Below are 22,378 nucleotides of genomic sequence, written 5' to 3' on the forward strand. Positions count from 1 at the left end.
GGCTCAGCGCGTCAAACCTTTATTATGACGCAAACATTTTTTACAAAAATGTAGAAAGGATCCTGAGTCAGCGCTCAAGGGAGGCCTGCTGGTAACTAGGAAGTTTTTGACCTCTTAATTGGACAGCGAAGTAGTGGATTTTTAAAAACAATTTATTCTTCTAGACTGGTGACCACTGGCTAACAGGACCTCGAAACGATAGACCGTATTTCCTTATGAAGAACTTCGTTTCGACCAGTCATGTAAACGATGCCAAAAACGTTGCCAGGGTTGTTAACTAACAACATCACCTCAAGCTATCTTCGGCTGGATCCGGTTTTCGGATACCTTCGGAAATCCGCTAGGAATCACGGGAATTCTCGCAAACATATCTGCATATATGAGTCGGCCCTCCAATGGGAATATGCGTTTCTGTACTCTACCGCTTGCGTAATACAGGACATGAGCAGTGCCAGCTACTCCTGTCAATGCGAGCACTACAACAGCAACAAAGTTGTGAAGAAGTTTGTCTGACGGTAACCTTATGATTTTTTTTTTTATCGCTGTCCTGTTCAGATAGCTTGATAACGTTAACGGCGTAAAGATGCTGTCTGCTGTTGATTGCAAATTAGGTATATTACGGGCTGTCCTTCATATATTAGTACCTATACCATCGGAATGAAAGTTTGATATTTTAGTGGGTTTTCTTATCGGTCGTTTTCTTATTGATGGCCCGGAAATTTCACTAAAACTTAACTGCTTAGACAGCCACACAAAGTGCGACACGTTACCTGAAGAATGCGTTACATGTCTACCTGTGCTCTTTTATCCCGAAGCTCAGATAACAGTAAAGTGTTTTTCAAAAGCAGAACTAATGTATCGTTAGAAAATTTAGCTAGTAATCGCTTCTAATCCATTTCTGACTGTCAGTAAGTTACGATAAAATTGTTTACTGACAAAGTAAGTGCAGGATATATAATCAAGTTTTTGTATAGCACAGGGGCATCGATACTCTTTAGTTGGTTTGTAGTCAGCCAGTCACACCTTAATGCGTCAGACTACAAATACTCAAGACAATACTGTACACGCACCCACTAACGTCATGGCGAAAGGGGGAAACACCTTAATATTAAATTATAAAATTATGGGATTAACAAATTTCAGCCAATCCTCATGCAGATTTGAATGTTCGTTCTCATGCTGCCAGGTCCTACATCATGTTTAAGTAAAGAAAGTCGTATGATAATATTCGTTTAATGATAATCGCATGTAAAATGAACGAAAGTGAAAGTGTTTATTTAATTTTTAAAGGTAACTTAAGAAGCGCTTAAGAACATTTTGTCTTCTGCATAACCTTTATGTGTAGTCGCCAATAATGTCTTTGTCCTCATGGGTCTAATCCTTTTTAAACTGGCCTAATCATGTTTAACTTGTTTAAATTTTTAGAGGTGCAACGCTGAAATTGAATTTTCTGGAATTTAAAATTTTAACTTTAATCCATGATCTGTTTGCACCATAAACAGTATTGCTAATTTTGGTGTTGATTTACAAATTTACAAAAAAAATTGTAAATAGAATTTTTTTGTAATTTAGAATTTTAGTATTTATGACCAGGTGACTATTCTCTCAAATCTGCTGTGTGTGTTAGAGAGAGAGAGAAAGGCATGAAAGAGGTTGGGTCAGCCTGCCCGGTGGATCCGGAAGCCTCTGTACTGCTGCACTGTGGACCTTGGAAGGGCCTGAGAGAGGAACAGGTGCAAGTGGAGCTCTCCAACAGGTAGAATTTCTGTAGTCTCAGCCATTAAAGATAATAAGCTAACCTTGTCATCACTGATCTCCTTAACAATACCTAAGTAGGAAAGGAATGAACAGGAGTGTTTACCTTGCCTGGAAATGCACTTGCTGAAATCTTGCAAAATGCGTATAAAGCACAAATTTTTAGGATTATGGGTTGCTTGTTGCCGCCCTTCTGTCTTCCTACCTTCAAAATGTTGTGATGGGTGTTTCTTGTAAACAAGTCTCTTTCTCTCTCTCTGACTCCCCCTGTCTGTCTCTCCATCCCTCTCTTTTCTCCTTCCTCCCCCCATCCCCCAGGTATAACCGTAGGACAGTGGCAGAGGTGGAACAGCACATTGAAGAGGTGTGGGCAGAACGCATTACCCAGAAGCCCTGGCTTTTCAACGGAGCCAAGTTCCGGCTGTTCTCTGCCAGCCTCGTGCCCAGCCCCTCCTGCAGCACTCTGGGGGGTGCAGGCAACACATCCCATTGGGGGTGTAATGTGAGGCGAGGTGGGGGAGATGCTGCCCCCATGGAGGGGTGCAAAATAGGAGGATGGAGAGAGGAGGGTTGCAGGGGCAGTGGGGAGGTGGAGGGGGGTGAGGAGGTGCCCATGCGGTGGGAGGTCGTGGGCCAAAAGATGCAGTGTCCCCCGAGGGATGCACGGTTCCCCACCCACACAGAGGGAAGAGCCTCCGCAGTGCCCCCGCTGTATGAAGGAGGGGGATACGCCTCGGTGAACTGCTCATGCAGGCAGAGGGGTGTGGGGGCCACCCTCCTCACCTTACAGCTGGGCCTCACATGCTACAAAGACTTCCTGGGCACCAACTGGTCCAGGCGTGTGGGGGCCCTGATGGCACGTGGCGAGGCGGAGTTCGGGGACACACAGGCCCTTCTAGCCCAGCCCCTAGGGGTTGGCGGGGTACTGCGCACCTCAGATGGACTCATAGTGCTGCTCAGGAGGAGCCAGAAGGTGGCAGAGGCCCCGGGACTCCTGGACATACCAGGGGGCCACCCTGAACCTAAGGTGAGGGACAGGAGGAGAAAACCTGCAAAGCAGGTTTCTTTATCCTTTGAGGAGTACAGTCACATGGGTGTGATCGCTCCAGGCTGGTCCCTGGAGAATACGATGACACCAGTGTGATTGGAACACTGGAACAGAATGTCTAGTTATGACTGACACATTTATTTTTGGATGTAAATGTTTAGACATAAACAGAAGCACCACCACACCAAACTAATCATACTATACAAACTGGAAAATATAGGCTAGTGGGCTAACATCAGTAGTCTATTTTAGCTCATTATGTGCTGGCAGAAACTATTGCATTACTTAGCTGATAACAGTTTCTTAGAATAATTTATCACATCATCAGTGAACTCACAAGTGACTGGAACACTTGACTAAAACACCTTATAGAACTTAAAAGTAAATCAAAGGTAGCTATCATTTGTGTGTGCCGTGATCTTTGTATCACATTCAGTCTGACAAGCGTTTAATCATAGTTCAGTATCTTAATTTAAATATTCTTCTTCAAAAAACCCACTGGGTTTACAGTCTGTGAAGCAAATTGGCACGATGAAAGTTAAAAACAAATTGAAAATAGTAAGAAAGGTGCAGTACCATGGTTTGAGGGCAGGGATCTCGAGGGATCTCTGTTACTGTGTAACAAATCAATTCTGGAATACAAAGCACATCCTGATATCACATGCAAAGAAGTGGGAGGAAGGGAGGAAAAGGAAAAAAATCAATGACATTTAATGTTCATTAAATACTGGTAATCAGTATATATGTTGTGTAAAAGTAAAAATGTGATAAATGTAACTTTAAATATATATAAAATGGTAATCCTCAATGGTGACCCAGAGGCCAAGCAGGAACATGTGACAGGACTGTACTGCCGCACCATGCACCTTGCATCACTATACAGTCAGAATGAGCATGAGCTGGTTATGACATAAGCAGCAGTCTCATGTCTTCCATGTGATTAATTATTAAAAATAAACCCATTTATAGTACCTAAAAGTTGCTTGGCAGACTGGAAATCAAACTGGCAACTTTTGGATTACTAGCCCTATTTGCTTCCACTAAAGCACACTGGTGCCTTTTTTAACATGAGGTAAATGTAGATTTTGTTGTATCTAGTATATTTACAGTATTCATGACACTGGATAAAATTGGACCCCCTGCCTGTTCCAAGCTGGCAAATGATTCCAGTCATTGGCTAGTTGTAATTGGGATAAGTCTGTTAAGAGTTCTTGCGTTAAAGAAACGGTTAAAGTGACATCAAGGATGTTTATTCTGAGGTATGTCAATTACTCCAGTCCCTCCACATTTGCAGAGCGTAAGTCACTGCTGTTGTATGGGTAATTCATGTTGGGGAATCCATCTCTGTCCTATCAGTTCAATGCTCTTGGTCCATCCAGCTCAGACTTTAATTAAGACCTTGAGCAGTATGAACCAGTGAGCATGGTCAGAGTGAGGCGAGTGTCTGAGCTGTACCTCCCCTCCTCCTGCAGGAGGTCAGAGTGAGGCGAGTGTCTGAGCTGCACCTCCCCTCCTCCAGCAGGAGGTCAGAGTGAGGCAGGTGTCTGAGCTGTACCTCCCCTCCTCCCTCCTGCAGGAGGTCAGAGTGAGGCAGGTGTCTGAGCTGCACCTCCCCTCCTCCTGCAGAAGGTCAAAGTGAGGCAGATGTCTGAGCTGTTCCTCCCCTCCTCCTGCAGGAGGTCAGAGTGAGGCAGGTGTCTGAGCTGCACCTCTGCTCCTCCTGCAGGAGGTCAGAGTGAGGCAGGTGTCTGAGCTGCACCTCTGCTCCTCCTGCAGGAGGTCAGAGTGAGGCGAGTGTCTGAGCTGCATGTCCCCTCCTCCCTCCTGCAGAAAGTCAGAGTAAGGCAAGTGTCTGAGCTGCACCTCCCCTCCTCCTGCAGGAGGTCAGAGTGAGGCGAGTGTCTGAGTTGTACCTCCCCTCCTCCTGCAGGAGGTCAGAGTAAGGCAAGTGTCTGAGCTGCGCCCCCCCTCCTGCAGGAGGTCAGAGTGAGGCAGGTGTCTGAGCTGTACCTCCCTCCTTCCTTCCTGCAGGCTGTGTGTCAGGGTGTCAGTGAGGACTGCATCCGGGTGGAGCAGCTGGCAGAGAGGGCCGTGGTCAGAGAGCTCTTCTCTTCCGTCAGTGCCGAGATCAGAGACGAGGTAGGGTGATCCCCCCTCTGCACCCGACATGTCATGCACCACCATCTAGCACCACACCTGACTGTCTCCCCCTGCCTCCTCTCACAGGTGAACATTCCCCTCAGTTCTCTGAGCGAACCAGTATTGTTGGGAATCGCCCTCAACCACACCAGTGCAGGCAGACCTAGCGCCGAGTTCTACATAAGGTACCAGAATTGTGCAGTCCCCTCAAACCTTACGTATAAAAATCTCTTCATCTGTGATGCTGCTAGTCTCCAGCAAGTCTTCACTGTGGTGACTCTTCAGTTCTTCTTCTGTCCAGTTGCTCTCTGTCCTCCAAAGAAGTGAAGGACTTCTACTGGCAGGGGGGACCGGAGGCCCATGAATCCACAGACATCGTCTTTCTGAGCCAAGAGGTAAGGAGAGGACATTGCAAATCACATATCACTTTGTAGTTGCAGTTTTTTTTTTACTGTTGTACATGTCAAGGTAGTTGCAGTTCTTAAAGTGTTTGTGAGCAGAGGATGTGCCTTATTTGCTGATGGTATTGTTCAGTGGATGTGTGGAATTTGCCATGCCGTAGTTTGTTACTGCTGTAGCTATATATGGACTTTCAGCTCATGTGTTATTAGTTTCTGTGTGAGAGTCTGTCAAAAATGACAGGTCACTTGGGCAGTACTGCTAAGGCTAAAATCATGTATTAGGATGACAAGTTAGTACCCAAACCATATTAGTGTCTTCAAGTCAAATAACCCATTTTTGCAATATGATCAGTGCATGCATGTGTTTGCATTGAAGGAGGTGATGCAACTGGATGAGAGCGCCTCCTTGTGGACAGAGTTGTGCCCCTCTGCCAAGGGAGCAGTGATGCTGTACCGCCTTGTTCTGCCTGACAAAGATGAGGAGGGAATGTGTTCAGTGACAAATGCGAAATCCATCTAAGCACAAGTCTGCCATAATTTTAAGTGTGAATGTTGTATGTGTATGTTTCAGTAATTCAGTGGTTCAGATTTTACATTCAAAAACATGTACCAGCAAGTGGTGCTCAAAGGTTATAGGGAGAGCAGCATGGTAAGCGGACTCAAAAAGTGGACTCAGGAACTTTATCCAGTCTACACTAAGGCAGGGTCATAAAATACATTTTACAAGCACAAAATACTGTATATTCAGTCCATTGTTTTGTAAAGATGTTTACATCAATAGATATTTCTGTTTACAAGGAAAAAATATTGACTTTATTAAAATTATTTTTTATGAGTGCCATTTTTGATGAGATATTACACCTGTGTTTGTGATTCTTTGCTTACCTAATATTGACTGTTTCTTGAACCTTCAGATATAGGTAATTAGTTCTGATATACAGGATTGGTGGATGGATTCTTTTATACCAAAACATGATTTTTTCAACCATGGGTAGGAGTATACTATAGTGTACTACTAGCATACGATGAACAGTGAGATTTCATTAATGAAATGCATTTGAAGGCACAACAGTATTTAGTCAAAACTAAATGGAAACTATATATTACCAAACTTAAGGGTATGGACCATTCACTGTTTGTCAAAACAGTGGTGTAAAGGGTTATCAGTGGCAGGTATTGGTTTGCTGAAGCTGTATACTGTAGGGGTGGCAGTAGGCATCAATGGGAAGCTACAGCCCAATTCCACAGGATTAGGAGCTGGTGTCAATAGCCACCTGCAGTCATATTCCATCTGTAAGCATCCCTTATTAATGCAAGTAGGGAATCTGAGTAGTGTGGCACAGCAGTGGTCTATACCGTTATTTCTTTGGATCATATGTACTGAGCTTATCTGCGTCAGTAACATGTTGCCCTCATCTTATAAATGTCTGTGTAAATCTGTGTAAAAACTCCAGATTGGCTCCAGATTTTCTTTCATTTTACAAGTAATATACAGAATTAATCATCCTTCAGATTGTATGTCATAATTCCAGATGACTGATGGTGGGTGAATCGCCTACTCTTCACATTAAATCTCTGAGATCTGTCAGAGGAGCTACAAAAGGCCCAAATGTTGGGGAGAAATGCCTATTTATAGTGAAGTTACTGAACATTGTTATAAAACAGAGATGTCTATTCCATGTGCACAAACTGAAATACCAAAACCACTGGAAATGAACAGGGAAGAGGCCACAGGCACGATAGTGGGCAATACTGGTGTCAAAGATGGCTCAACTGCTTCCTGCTGCAGATTTAGTGTGTGCAAACAGGGTCAACCCAAAGAATTCTAGGAAGGCACACACCTTCCACACATAGCTCATTTCACTGTGCAAGATAACTGAAATTGCACATGGCTCCTTCTGAAGAGCTGACTGTGACTGTAGTGCTGTAGACTGATGGCCTTGTCATTTTAATGCCTGGTGGAAAAGTAGTGTTAACTGGATGGTGGAGGACCCGCACAAAACCAAAAACAGATAGGAATGGAATTAATGACTATCCACAAATTTAAACAAATTTATCAACAAATTTCTTGACATATTGCTCATGAATCATGTTATCCGGGCCACAAAGAACATGATACCCGGATCATTGCTGCACCATCCACTCTCAGGAGGGTTCCCACTCATAACCTGCCTGAGGCCAACGTTTTGATCCCACCACCTCACTGGCTAAGAAAAAGAACTGTTCTGATGAACTGATGCCTTATGTGTTATGCCAATGTTATCTTTTTAGCTATTGTTTTCCAGGAGTCTCTCAAACACCTTTTCCCAGAGTCAGGGAATAATTTTCCATTTTTTCCCCAATTGGCCTGGGTTTTCAAAAATGCAGTATGCTATATGTAGAGTACATTGTGACAATTATAATAGTAAAAATGCACTATAACAAAATTTATTTTATCAATTGATATACTTGTGTATTCTGTGTAGTAAGTAAAGATGTCTCAGAATGCATTTTCAAATATTTATAAAATGGATGTTTAATGACTGGGTATAAAAAGCAATGAACATTCCTCAACAGCAGGTGCAGCAAGTTCTGTCAGAGCTCTAACACTGCGGTTCAGGCTCTCCTGAGTGATGAGACAGCATTTGGAAATACCCAGCTCTGAGCAGCACACGGCCTGGAGGATCAAGGTACACCACACAGCAAGGTTGCTTTAGGAAATGTACGTTTATTAGCAGCCAGGGAGGGTGCAAAGAAAGTGTGTCGATTCGGTCGGTCGCTCCATCCCGGTTGCCAAGAGGAATGCTTCAGTGACCTGTGGCCCTGCAGTACAGAGCACACGCCAGCTGCAGCTGCATGCTTTTACGGCTGATCTCTTAAGAAAAATACAATCAATCCAATCCCTTTTTTGCAAACCACACAGCCTCGTCCATTCTCGCGGTCCTCACAAACGCGCTTCCAAAGGTAAGCCGACACTCCAGTGTGCTGCAAATTCAACTGTAACTTCTGTGTAAATGTAAAGGATTATACATATACCATTTTACATTTACTTGGAGAGTTAATCAGTCCTAGGGGTAAACGGAAACTCTGACTAACTGGAAAACAAATGTAATTAAAAAAGGTCTTAATTTGGCCAAACACTGAAGCCCCTTTCACACATGCACTGGACGCCGGGGGGTATCGGGCCCTTAGCCGGAGAAGCTGTATGTGAGAACGCAAGTGTCCAAATCAGTCGGACTGGACATGTGACGGACTTTGTTCTGCCAGCTCCCTAGTAAAAAGTCCGTCTAATGTCGGAGTGAGCCCATGTGTGAACAGAGCAGACAACGTTCCGGAGAATTCACCGTGAGTGGACATTTCTGTCATGCGACTGCCGTGAAATCGGAAGAATACAAACATCTGCTTCGTACTCTTTTCTGCTTGCCTGTATATTGCTTTCCACTCTTTCGTTGACATTGCGGATACGTCCAAATACATGCTGTTTTAAAGAGATAGTTAGCTATAGTTATACTGCCAAAACTTGTCTCTTATAATGATCAATAACGTTGGTTAGTAGTTTATTATCTGGTTAGTAGCTAGCTAAGCTGTAGCTAAGTAACAGTGATAGGTATAATGAGATAGGTGAACTGGTGACCTAACATTACATAGCAAACAACAAAAACTTACCTTCCTGTTATAATAAATGTATAATTAATAATGACTTATGTGTACCGGTAGCACCATTTGGATGGCTATGTGTGATTTTTTCTATAGGCTGCCCAAAAATACAATAGCTGTGTTCGCCTTCTCCTCCCTCCGTGCCACATTATGTGCCCGTACCACCGAAAGGTAAGACATTGAAAAGAAAAAACCTGAAAATACTTCAACTCGGGAATACTTTTTCATGAACTCGTCAATACTTTTCACTCGTGAGAATGCAAGTGGCATCTAACTGGAAAATACCGCAAGGAAATCTGGACGTTTCTAAACTCGCAATGATTTCACGTGACAATGTAACATACTACAAATGTAATCATTAATGGTCGCATACTGGGTACTACACTGAAAAATAGCATGCAGTATACAGTATATACTTGTGTAGTATGCAGTACACAGTATGCGGTTTCAAATACAGACAGTGTGATTTCTGCAGCGTACATTTTGCGTCATGTCCTGCCTCCTGCACGCTCTACAGAGGTGCCCACCTTGCCTAAACCAAACCGGAGTATTTACAGTAGGTGAGAATGCGTCTGACACGGACAAGCTCCTGTTGTGTGCTACATGTGTGAAAGGGCAACTCCGGACATTGTGCAGACCTGATTCTCCGGACATTGTCCTAAGTTCATATGTGAAAACGGCTCTTGATTATAATTCTGAATAGAGGAAATGGCTGGGATGCCACAGACTGGGTCCCTCCTACCCAAATATTGTGTGTTAAACCGGTGTTAAGCTACTCTGCTAATTTTCTGACTGAGACAGATACACTCAGAAAACCCAGGGACAGGCCTCTCATCCTGGGCCTGCCCCAGATACCATGTCCCAAAAACCCATGCTGGGGGGCCACAGGACCTGGAACCTGACTGCCTTGTCCAATCAAAACAGCTTGATCATCTTCTCTCAGGACTTGCCCACACCAACCCATTTTACTGCAGGGGGAGTGGGGGGAGAAAGAGAAGGAAACAAACATAACAAAGAAATCATTTCATTATCGAAACCGACACAGTGGATAACTACGTGATCCGGCTGTGCACATAACAATCTCGACAGTTTTTTTTTTTTTTATCTTGAAACAAAGTACTTGTCATAGAGTAATAAAGTTTTTATTTAAATCATCATGCTTCCATTATGACACCTGCATGTTTCTGTGTCTCAGATTGCTGAAAATAAGGCAGGGTTCCTTCCAGACTCGACAGTGCAGCAAATGTTCCCGCTGCCTGTTAATTCGGTTCCACGTGTGCTGCAATCTCTTCTGTAACTCCATCAATTTTACTGCATTTTACTCATTTACCAGACTTGGTTTTTTCCAAAACACAACAGGAGCAGGGGTGGGAACACATTTATTGTTTGGCTTTAGAGAATTCATTTTACAAGTATTGATTCCAACGAGTAACAATGAAAGAAAAAGAGAGAAAAAAACTTTCTTCATATAATTTAAATATTCCATTGAATGTGTATAGTTAAGAACTGGTGATATGTAAATACTTATATGAACAGAACCATATAGATCCATGCAATACTGGCAGGGCACTGCTGACTGCCTGATCTCTGATCAGTGTGTCAGAGTAAATATGTCCCATTAGAGTTAGGCGTGCCCTCAGCTAACACATAACGTTTACGTCCCAGTGTACGCGTGAGCTAGGGCCCCCATAATTCCCACTCGCACATGTTCGAGATCTCCTGCAGCCAGAACATGTCCTCCTGAGCAGAATGAGACAAAACCGAGACAGAAATGAGCACAGCCTCGCAAGCATGGGAATGCTGTCTGTGAGTGTGTGTTTAATAGAGAGCAGTTTATTAAACCCCTGATGTACCTGCTGGTTCTCCCTGCAGGGGTGAGGTGCAGTGTGAACAGAGGAGCTGTGAGGCCTCTGTGAGGGCCGCAGGGGGCAAATGGCTCTTCTGAGACTCCTTGTGTGCTGCTGCTTGGAGGGGGTGGGGTTTGAGTCCTGCTTCTCCACCCACAATCTCTTCCCTATACGGCACACCCTGGCTGGATGCTCTACTCAGAGCCATGGGCCAGAGTAGAGCCAGAACCGGGCCACGACACAGACGCACATGCAGTTAAACAGTGTCATTCTTGTTACCACTGTTAATATACACTGCACCGATGTGCAGATCCAGAGCAGGGAAGGAGCAGGGCTCATAACCAAATGGCTGCAGGTTCAATTTCCAAGTGGGCTACTGCTGTTGTAGCCCTGGGCAAGGTACTTAACCTGAACTGAATGTGTAAATATCAAGTTGTGGATAACAGCATCAGCTGGGCTGAATGTAATTTCGCTTTAAACCACTGGCGGTACTCAGCACTGCAACACCAGTGTGTCAGATATGAAATGGGCAGGAAAATCCTGTTACCTGTTACCTGGTAAATATGAATACTTCTGAGAAAACTGAAGGTAAACTGGAAGGTGGTGTACATGGTCATGCTGTTCAAGGGGAGTGGCCTCTGTCCCATCTGCACACAGCTTACACGCCAGGAGGGAGTCTTTAGCACCACTGACAGCTGCCAAATACCTCCCCACCACAACCCTCATCAGCCAATCAGCACAGCTTCCACTACATTATCGTAATTTAACACTCTTATCCAGAGCAACTTACACATAGGTTACAGTTTTATCTATTTATGCAGCTATACATTTACTGAGGCAATAGAGGGTTAAGTACCTTGCCCAAGGGTTCAACAGCTGGGGGGAATCCCAACAACCCAGTAGGGAACTGAACCAGCAACCTTTCGGTTATGATGCTGCTCCCATAACAAGCAGGGCCCATGACAGTCTTGCTGAAAATCTGAAAGCGCGGTGTGTGGTATGTGAAACTGTAAGCATACAGTATCTGCCTATGGCCCTGTATGGACACAGCTGAAAGCAGGGCGTTATGGGGGTGTAGGAAAGAGCACACTTTGGTCTGGAACTCACCCAGTCTGGGATGAGAGAGCTCTGCACTCATCCTCTCAAAATCCCCATCTGCCTTTGTCTTTGCCTCTCCTGGGTCAGAGACGTCCTCAGCCTCCGAGTGAGCAGACTGCAAATAAACACACAAGCAGTAGCAAGCCTCTCTCAGAGCCAAAGGGCTGCAGTCTTATTTCATCCACTAGGGGGAGCCTCTGTGTTTGCTCTCCATCCAGGGGAGATGAATCGGTTGGCCTGTAGTGGAGTTTTCATACAGTGAAGCTTCTGTGGAGTTGTGATTGGTGAAGGCATTACCGTGCTGTCGTCACACTTGCGGCTGGGAAGGAAGCGGCCCTCTGTGACTTTCCGGAGGGAGTGGTCAAGACGGGCAGCCAGGTCACGTGTGTCCCGTGCCTGCAGCCCGACAACACACACACACACACACACACACACACACACACACATACAACACACGCGCAGTCAGCCTTCAGTGCCATGCAAGTCTGGATTGAAAACGTTCCACCGACATTCCGTAGAGCAGGGGTGGCCAAACCTCTACTGGAGAGCCACTTGTCCTGCATGTTTTAGATCTCTCCCTGCTCCAACACAGCTGATTCAAATGATCACCTCGAAGCTGCTGAATAACAAACTGATCATTTGAATCAGCTGTGTTGGAGCAGGGAGAGATCTAAAACATGCAGGACAAGTGGCTCTCCAGGAGAGGTTTGGCCACCGCTGCCGTACAGAGTAGCAGCTTTCTGCCCTGACATTAAGATTTCTGAGGCTCCCGGTGTTTAGTGAACAGCTTATTCTGGGGTCAGATTAAGCAGTCAGACTCAATTTCTCAGAAGTCTTCTGTCTATCCCGTGCAGGCTTGACGTACCATCATGCGGTCCAGACAAGTGGTTCTGAAGCCCAGGCTGCTGCTGCTGGTTACCACACTGCACACTGAGCTCAAGATGACCGGCAGAGCAGAACACAGCTTCCTCTGAGCCTGCAGCACACACATGTACACAGAAGCTGACATACATACACACGTGTCTCCCTGTGTTGGTGTGTAGAGTGTATAGAGACCGCTTTATATGTGTTTTGTAGGTCATAGAGAGTGTTGAGTGTGTATGTGTGTTGTAGTGTATAGAGAGTGTTTTGTGCGTGTTGTACAGTGTAGACAGTGTGTTGGGTGTGTCTGTTTATGTGCATGTGAGTGAATGTGTGAGAACATGTGTGTGTGGTATGTGTGTGTTGTAGTGTATAGAGAGTGTTGTGTGTGTGGGGGTGTTGTAGTGTATGGAGAGTGTTGAGTGTGTGTGTGTGTGTGTTGTAGTGTATGTGTGTTGTGTGTTTCTGTGTGTGTGTGTGTAGGTGTTGTAGTGCATAGAAAGTGTTGACTGTGTGTGGGTGTTGTAGTGTATAGAACATGTTGAGTGTGTGTCAGTGTTGTATAGAGACTTTTGTGTGTGTGGGTGTTGTATTGAGAGCGTTGAGTGTGTGTGGGTGTTGTAGTGTATAGAGATTGTTGAGTATATGTGTGTGGGTTGTAGTGCATAGAAAGTGTTGAATGTGTGTGGGTGTTGTAGTGTATAGAACGTGTTGAGTGTGTGTGGGTGTTGTATAGAGACGTTGTATGTGTGGGTGTTGTAGTGTATAGAACGTGTTGAGTGTGTGTGGGTGTTGTATAGAGACGTTGTATGTGTGGGTGTTGTAGTGTATAGAACGTGTTGAGTGCGTGTAGGTGTTGTAGTGTACAGAGAGCGTTGAGTGTGTGTGTGGTGTTACGTTGTGCTCCTTGCCTGCTGTCTCCTCTGGAGGCCCATGAGTGTGGACTCCAGCACAGAGTACAGAGCAGACTTCACTCTCTCTGTGTTGTGCAGCAGGATCTGGTCCAGGTGTCTCTGCAGGACCTCCTCACCGGCTGCAGGACACATTAGCCATTAACCAGAGACACTGCATTCTGCATGCCTACTCAGGGGCTCTGACTTACAAAAGGGGATCAAGGCTCGGGCATGCATGTCATATGACCACAGTGACCATAAAACTGACATCACTGGATGGGCTACAGGATACAGACCACACTGACAGAAGAGGTGCTCCCTCTCTTCAAATTGTGAAGCCCTGCAGCTTAACAGGTGCGTTAAGTTCTCAAAAATAATGAACTCCTCTTCATGTTAGCATACTTAGGTCTGCTGGGACAGAGGAAGGCTCTGAAACATACACACATACATAGCTCATCTCACATCCTCCCTATTTATATTTACATTTGTCTTTCGGCACACACACTTATCTAGAGCAAAGAGTGAGTAGTAAGTGCATCTAATAAAGTGATGGTGTAGATGGACATAATAAAGTGGCCTGAAAGACGGACAGTACAGGACACTACTGAGCATGTGCGAACAGATGCAGCCGAGTATCCTGAAGCTGCAGACAGGAGTTAGTCGTCCAGTGTGCTGGGACACACAAACACTCCTTCCAAAGCAGTTCACAAGCGTTCAGAATGTTTAGTGCAGTCCCGGCACATCGTTTTTTTGGTTGAGTTTACTGATTTGAGTTTACTGATCACTGCACAAGGAGACAGTAAAGCAAGAGAAGAGACTTGGTGGTCATGATGATGGTCGAGATAATGAAAGACAGTTATTGATTGTGATGATTGTCAATACATTGCGAGACAGTTGGTGGTCGCGATGATGGTCAGGATACTGCAAGATAGTTGATAGCCTCTTGTAGAGAAGCTGGCTGATACTGCTCTCATAAATGAGTAGAAAAGAACAACAGGTTAAAAACCAATAATCTATTTAAAACAAAACAGACTAAGAAACCAGCTTATGCAAGCCCACAACAGGGACAAAGTGAGCCTTTTCCCCCTGCCCTGCAGCCACACCTGTATTTAGTCAGGCCTCAATCAGTAAGGTGTGGCTCATTATCCAATCAGCTGGTTCCCTTACAAATTGCCAACATGTGCACCCAATTAACAAATAAGTGTTACACATTTGACAATTAGTGAGACAATTAACAATTGGATTCTAAGGGAGAGGTTCTGAAGGCTCTCCTTCACACCTCTCCAGAAAAAGATGGAAAGCTGCCTGAGTTATTCAGCTGCAGGTGTTAGGATATATTCCAGGAGGCCAGCTTAAATTCAGCTATGAAACCTCAGCACTGCCTGGCTGATTAACAGGCTCCACTGCTCAGCCATGAGCGGTAAATATTCAGCCAGAGTAGGACGCTCTCCCTTCAGCCACTGCAGAACTGCTGACAGCAGACCAGCACATTACACTTTTGTGATGGACTGGGAAGCAACTTTTCCACTTGCTGGTTTGTCAGAAAGGTTCCACTGACAGATTTACAGCTGCTATTTTCTTGCAGAAGTGTGATATACCTCTGGCCAGGTCTGGCTCAAATTCTTTAATAAAAAAGCAAAAAATAAATGCAGTTTTAATAAGTACAGCATGCTGTTGCTGAGCTGTGAACTCCTGTTTGTTCCCTGCAGACACCCCCTACAGTTCTTAATTAGTTTTTCTTTGTGGGACTTGTAGTGTGGAAAATAGTGACTATGGCAGGCAAATGTATCAGATGACTGCACTCGCTATTTGTTACTGCCTAACAAGTGTGGTGCACACTACATGTGTGGGAAATGTATTTTCTCAACCTCCATGTAGGACTTCAAGCTGCAACGTCACAACACAGGCCTGTGTCATTGAGACAATCTCAATATCAATATGTGCATTTTAACATGTCTTAAAATTTTTTGCAACACAAATACGTAGTTTACAGCACACTTTTTGCTTTACTAACAGTCACTTGTCTGACAGCCCAAACAAGACAGACAAGAGTTATGAATATGACTGCTGAGGAGCTTACAAGACACAACAGCACTTTCTGATGCTACTTATTATGGGTGCAATGAATAATCAACGTAGTCGACTAAATTGTTACTAATTGTTACTAAATAACTTTACCATGTTTCTATAATGTCGGTATAATTTTTTTGCATTGTAGCAGTCATACTACAAAGTATATTCCCACCAACATGATCACATGAGTAACTTAAGAGATTCATTTTAACACAACATTAAAGACAGCTGACTGAATGCATGTGTCAGCCAGCAGTTTAACAGTCACCGACCGTCTTGGCTAGTTTCGAGGTATCTCTAGCCTCCGTGATTATACAAGGAATATAAACTGGGTACCTCTTCTAGATGGTAAAACTGTGAAAGAAATGTGCATATTTAAAACGATTATTATGGATGTACAGCGTAAATTCATTCTGTGAGTGAGAAAAGGGAAGCTGAAAAAGAAGCATCCACAGTGGATGAATAAGTCCATTCGGGACAGTTTGAAACAAAAAAGGAAATTATTTAGAAAATAGAAGTTGGACAACTCAGAGAGTAATAAAATTGAATACAGTAATATGTGAGCTCAAGTTAAGAAAAAAATACGGGAAGCTAAAAGGTGTTTTGAAAGACAGATTGCACTAGACGCAAAGAGCAACTCCAAACACTTTTTCAATATTACAGTCGAAAAAGGATAGTTAAGATTGACATCAGAGGTATAAAAATAAGGATGGAGTTATGATATATGATAACAAAGTTATTGCTGATACACTAAACAGTTACTTTGTGAAGAGTTTCACTAGTGAAGTGTTTTCGCATATGCCTTCAGGTGCAGTCAGTTCTCAGAGACTTATGGAGGAAATTGATTTAAATGATGCAGAAGTACTAGATAAACTTCAAAAACTTAAAACAAATAAGGCAGCAGGCCCTGATGGAATATATCCAAGAGTTCACAGGGAACTAGCAGAAATGGTTTACAAGCCTCTGACAATTATTTTTAAGCAATCCCTTAAAACTGGAGAAATACCAGATGACTGGAAACATGGCAGTGTAGTACCTAGAAGAAAGGAGACCGGACTGATCCAGGAAATTATAGGCCTGTCAGCTTAATTTGTATCACATGTAAATTACTGGAATCCATCATTAGGGACAATTTGGAATTATTCCTGGAAAAAAATGGTATCTTAAATGATAGCCAACATGGATTTCGCAGAGGGAGGTCATGCTTAACAAACCTCCTGGACTTTTTTGAGGAAGCTACAGCATGGACTCAAACCAAGCTTATGATATTATCTATTTGGACTTTCAAAAGGCATTTGACAAAGTACCGCATGAGAGGCTCATACTGAAAATGAAATCTGAAGGAATTACAGGAGCTATCACTGGGTGGGTTCGAAGTTGTTGTCTAGTAGAAAGCAGACTGTAAGTGTGGGAGGAATTGTATCAGAGCAGAATCCTGTACGAAGTGGAGTACCGCAGGGATCGGTGTTGGGGCCTTTGCTATTTCTTATATACATAAATGATCTTGATGCAGAGGTTAGTAGTAAAATAGTAAAATTTGCAGATGATACAAAATTAGGGGGTCTAGCCAACAGTACAGAATCAACTAAGGTAATACAGGAAGACCTAAACAGCATCCAAAAGTGGGCAGATACCTGGCAGATGACATTCAATTTAGATTAATGTAAAGTCTTGCATGTGGGAAATAACAACCTTAGACAAGACTACTTCATGGGGGGAAAAACTAGAATGTGCTCAATTTGAAAAAGGCTTGGGAGTAATAGTTGACCCAATCTTAACAGGATCTAGACAGTGTGCTTTAGCAGTAAAAAAGGCCAACAGGATGCTGGGATATATAGCCAAAAGTACTGAGTATAAATCTAAGGAGGTTATATTGAAATTATACAATGCTTTAGTCAGACCTCACTTGGACTACTGTGTGCAGTTCTGGGCACCGCACTATAAGAAATGTATTGAGGTTCTTGAACAAGTTCAAAGAAGGGCAACTAAATTAGTTCCTGGCATGAAATATAAAATCTACGAGGAAAGACTCAAGTTACTTAACCTATTTGGACTTAGCGAGAGGAGGCTTAGGGGTGATGTAATTGAGGTTTTTAAATTCATAAAAGGACTCAATAAGGTACTACAATACATTTTTAGGGTGAGTTCAGTCTGTAGAACAAGAGGACATAAATGGAAACTAGTTAGGAATACATCTCGCACTGATATAAGGAAATATTATTTTACACAAAGAGTTATCAATTCATGGAATAGGTTGCCAGGTCATGTAGTTGAGGCAGAGACCCTTGCTGTGTTCAAGTCCAGACTTGATGCAGTTTTGGATACTCTTTAATTGAAATGTCGAGCTTAGTTGGGCCGAATGGCCTGTTCTCATCATAATATGTTCTTATGTTCTTATGTTCTAAGATGAATATCGGCCGATATCGATGTACGGCCGATATATCAGTGCATCCCTTTGGTAATACATTCTCTACATTCAGGATGATCGAGCTGCTACAGGTATAGCAGCTCGATGAGTATATTTTCATAGTGCCTCCACTTCCACTGTGTTCCACTCAATGTGGCCATCTGTTGTGGAGGATACCTGAATGGTTGTCTTATTTGGTTTTCATTTCAATCAAATTACTCACACACTCAGCTGAGATTACCTGGGTAGCTGCTTCTGTTGTAGAGGCTACTAAGATGAGAGTAGCCTCTACAACAGAAGCAGCAACCCAGGTAATCTCAGCTGAGTGTATGAGTAATTTGATTGATTCACTGGTCCTTACCTATAAAGTCAGAGAGCTGGGAGTGGAAGGGGTCTCTGTGCTGGATGAAGACGAACAGGACAAGTGTCTGCTCTGTGACTGCTCTCTGTACAGTCTCTGGACTCTGCTGGAGATCCCCATCCACAATGTACACCATCTCAGAGCAAAGACAGCCTGTCTCACACACACACATACACACACATACAGTGGGAACCATCTTAGAGCATGGAGAACCTCTCTCACACATATGCACACACAGGCACATACACATACAGTGTGAACCATCTCAGAATATGGGGAACCTGTGTGACACACACACACACATTCACACACACTCCTTAATCCAATCACATAATCAAATTTTTTGCCTCAAAGTGAAAAGCTTCTGTACCCTCTAAGGTGTGTGACTCTGCACATCGCACCCCAGAGAGACCGAACTGTTCCCAGGACAGTGAAGCAGCCAGATCATACAGGAAACCTAGGGGAGCTTCTCCGCTGTCACAGAGTAGGGGAATGCAGGAGGAACCATACAGCAAAACCTGAGAGGCGTTAAGGAGAACAAACATCAATCTGGAAAAAAGATCACATTATCAAAATGAGTGTCTGTATCATCAGGTCAGTTGTGTTCTGTATTTAAATCCAGAAATAACAAGATGTTTTTATTTTGTCTTGTATTTGTATGATTGTGGCTGAGTGCTGATGAGGATCAGACAGATTAATGAGAACTCAGATATAGTGATGAGTGATGATGGTGTAGAAGAATCAGATACAGTGATGAATGATGATGGTGCAGACTCTAGGTGAAGGATATGCAGATTCGGGTGAGGTGGGTGGCCTGGTTGGGGTACTGGGCCACACAGGGGCTGAGGGTAGCCAGGGGGACCAGGCTGGTCTCTCCGCACAGGCCAGTCTCCGCCACCTCAGGGGGCAGCAAGAGGGACACTGTCCTGCTCAGAACAGGGTGTAATCTGCCACACTGTGGGCGTGGTCCCACAGAGATCGGACACCTGTGGAACAGCAATAGTATCACAATCACACAGCCATCCAATCACCCTGCACAGCCCAGAATGTACACCTGGCAGGCAACCAATCATACTCAGAATATATACACAGCAAGGCAATCAATCACAGTGCACACCTCAGAAAATACACCCAGCAATCAACCACTGCCCACCTCAAGAATATACACTCAGCAAGCATCCAATCACACTCCTCGCCTCAGAATACACACCTGATAGGCAGCCAATCAGACTATACAACTCAGACTATGCACCTGACTCTCAGGGCACCAACTGAAATAAACACATGTAATATTATCATATTATACAACTGATAGCCAGGTATCAAATCAGACTGCGCTATCAATAACTATTGTTAAAAAACCCATCTATCCATATTCTTTATCTAGCTGTATTTAAAATGAACTAACTCACACAGAAATGATTCATAAAAATGTGATGAATCCGTGGAAGGTTAAATGAGCCTGAACTTGGCTAAAGATGGCTACAGAAGCAGTAGATTCCCTTCAGTAATTAGCTACAACACCAGAGGATCCTTGGCACTGTGGAGTTCCCATTCTGGCTCCACCCGGCTCCAGCTCGTTTGTGCCTCAGAGTATGGGCCCCCGAGGCCCCGAGAGCAGCAATGAACAGCACGCAGGAGTCACACCTTGCCCAGTGACGCGATACACTCACCGCAGGCAGGGGGTGCTGTCCACCAGCACACAAGCACCTTCCAGGGGGAACCTGCGGTCCGGCCTGCAGCTGGAGGAGGAGACGTGGAACGAGAGCAGAAATTCAGCAGCAGATGTCTGCATCTTCACCCAGCTCTGTTTGTGTGTATGTTCTGTCTGTGGAATGCAGCCTGTTTTTGCAGCCATTCTACTTATGAATGTGTCATGTTTATATATGTGTTCTATTCAATAAAACTAATTTTTCATAAGCAAGTTTTTATTCCCAATAAATCAAAACAAAACAGATTATAATTCTGATTATAAGACTGTAAAATATATAGAATATAATTCTGCTGTAAGATAAGTTAAAAACCACCATCTACTAAAACCTGACCTTGAGGAATTGTATTTAAAAGGAACAGCATTTAAAAGTTAAAAGTTATGGAACTTAAATACAAGCACAGGACTTAATTCCATCTGAAAGCATTATGGCCTTAAGAATCAAAATGTAGGTTGAATCAGTAATAAGTACCTGAAGACCTGCCGGGACGTTGTTTCATTAACCTTTAATATGAAATGAATCTCCACCTGCCGAAACACAAAGTGACACTGATGCACAAGATTAAACACACTGCACTGCACTTCAGCCAATGAAGAAGTCAGCTCCATCTGTTTTACTGAGTAAATATGGTCTAGGGCAGTCAGCTCGATCTGCATTACCGAGTGAATACAATATAGGGCAGTTGGCTGTATCTGTGTTACTGAATGAACGCAGTCTAGGGCAGCTCACTGTGTCTGACTTAATTAGTGAGTTCATTACCATACATGTGGGTAATTCTTCGTACATTTAACAGATGGACATTCTCAGAGCAGAAAGCCCTTTGAGCGCATTCAGGTATTAACCAGCACAGCCACTTAACACTCCCACCTGCCCCAGACGTTTGAGCCGAAAAAGTTGTGAATATTTTATGCCCCTGACCTTAATTTGGCAGCTTTTGTAGACAGCATGACAGATGAACATTATATGACCTCATTTTTGCCTTTTTAATCAGAACTTGGGACAAAGTGATCTGCTGGGAACCTCTGTGGCAGTACAGCTTCTGAAGAGTAGAGTTTACCAGTAGGCCAACGATTATCTGGCGCTAAATCTCCCATTCCTCGCTTTTAACCAGCCAACAGGCAATTGATTGGGCTCTTTGTATTTTAACTTCTAATTGGATTAGTCACTTTAGATGTGATGTGGGAAATGTAAAGCTGGTCACATTTGCTGTTTCTCAGCTGCACAGGTGAGCTCCTACCTGTGCATGGACCAAGCTGAGTCTGTGTAAGAATTGCTCTGTCCTTAAGAAGCTTGCTTTCGTGGGCTGTCTCTCCATGCGCAGCTGGCAGGGAGAGGCACACAGCTATAAAAGCACAGCTAACACAGTCACACACAGCCAACAGAGAGCGCAGTCACACCCAGCCAGCAAACTTAGAGCACAGGGAGAGTGAGTGAATGAGCGAATGAGTGAGTGAGTCTACCTGGAGAGAAGTAGTTACGGCTTTAACCTTTAAGCAAATGTGACTTTTGTTAGAGAACACAAAATTGACACTCCAAGCTCAACCTAGACGTGTGTGTGAAATCAAGAAAGTGAAGGTACTGATCATTTTTAAGAGAACAACCCCTGGTGCTGTTTTTAACAATGGATAACAGATGCAGCTGAGAAAGCTGTGTTTGTGTGGGGTGCCAGAGGCTGAACTCGGAGTTCACCCACCACCCCGGGCACGATAGGGGGTCGAGATGCACCTGGAGGGAGAGGTGGAAGTGTAGGGACCCACAGGTCTTGGTGAACACGCTGAGCTCCTCAGGGTCAGCTGGTGAGCTGAGGCGGACAGACGAGGGCAGCCTCTTTGTCACTTCTAACACACCACCCAAGACACACACACAAGAACCACACACACACACAAAACACACACACAGCCCACAACACACACACAAAACACACCATGAGCTCATGCTCACAGAACAGACCAGTATGATTTCTGAAAAGTTTGTGAGGAGTTTCTGCCTGACATGCCCACTGGTTATCTGCCTTCCAATCAGGCCTTGATGCTAGATGCACAGTGGTGAAGTCATTTCTTTACAGATGCCTCTCTTGGTTGGGCTCCAGTTTCACAACCACACAGATTCTCAGTCCTGAGCTGTTTCAGTATTTTCATCATCACAAC

At 44.0% G+C, this 22,378-nt stretch overlaps 2 protein-coding genes across 3 annotated transcripts; one reads left to right on the forward strand and one right to left on the reverse strand.

The window, feature by feature from the left end:
• The first annotated feature begins 57 nt into the window (after positions 1 to 57).
• Positions 58 to 6,060, forward strand: LOC118791358 (uridine diphosphate glucose pyrophosphatase NUDT22-like). Of its 2 annotated transcripts, none has more exons than XM_036548695.1 (7): positions 58 to 91; positions 1,628 to 1,756; positions 2,074 to 2,782; positions 4,835 to 4,942; positions 5,030 to 5,127; positions 5,244 to 5,337; positions 5,720 to 6,060. In XM_036548695.1, exons 2-7 carry the CDS (start codon positions 1,644 to 1,646, stop codon positions 5,861 to 5,863), a joined length of 1,266 nt encoding a protein of 421 aa, XP_036404588.1. In that variant the 5' UTR covers positions 58 to 91; positions 1,628 to 1,643; the 3' UTR covers positions 5,864 to 6,060. The 2 variants fall into 2 exon arrangements, with proteins under 2 accessions (XP_036404588.1, XP_036404587.1); XM_036548694.1 differs by lacking the exon at positions 58 to 91 and adding an exon at positions 117 to 515.
• Positions 6,061 to 10,656: 4,596 nt separating this feature from the next.
• zgc:195212 (DUF4554 domain-containing protein) lies at positions 10,657 to 20,314 on the reverse strand. The gene is made up of 6 exons (XM_036548417.1): positions 20,193 to 20,314; positions 19,312 to 19,445; positions 18,520 to 18,672; positions 13,697 to 13,818; positions 12,790 to 12,900; positions 10,657 to 10,719 (listed from the first exon to the last, which is right to left on the reverse strand). Exons 1-6 carry the CDS (start codon positions 20,312 to 20,314, stop codon positions 10,657 to 10,659), a joined length of 705 nt encoding a protein of 234 aa, XP_036404310.1.
• Between the last annotated feature and the right edge of the window lie 2,064 nt (positions 20,315 to 22,378).

This window comes from Megalops cyprinoides, chromosome 16, assembly GCF_013368585.1.
Source record: "Megalops cyprinoides isolate fMegCyp1 chromosome 16, fMegCyp1.pri, whole genome shotgun sequence".
Taxonomy (NCBI): Eukaryota; Metazoa; Chordata; class Actinopteri; order Elopiformes; family Megalopidae; genus Megalops; species Megalops cyprinoides.

Excerpts from the sequence above, each read along its gene's own strand:
- LOC118791358 (XM_036548695.1), top strand. The coding sequence starts at position 1,644 with ATGAAAGAGGTTGGGTCAGCCTGCCCGGTGGATCCGGAAGCCTCTGTA. Across the intron at positions 1,757-2,073 it reads CAAGTGGAGCTCTCCAACAG|GTATAACCGTAGGACAGTGG; the intron begins GTAGAATTTCTG and ends CCCATCCCCCAG. Across the intron at positions 4,943-5,029 it reads GTGCCGAGATCAGAGACGAG|GTGAACATTCCCCTCAGTTC; the intron begins GTAGGGTGATCC and ends CTCCTCTCACAG.
- zgc:195212 (XM_036548417.1), bottom strand. The coding sequence starts at position 20,314 with ATGCAGACATCTGCTGCTGAATTTCTGCTCTCGTTCCACGTCTCCTCC. Across the intron at positions 12,901-13,696 it reads GCCTCCAGAGGAGACAGCAG|GCTCAGAGGAAGCTGTGTTC; the intron begins GCAAGGAGCACA and ends TGTGTGCTGCAG. Across the intron at positions 10,720-12,789 it reads CTTGTCTGGACCGCATGATG|GAGGACATGTTCTGGCTGCA; the intron begins GTACGTCAAGCC and ends CATTCTGCTCAG.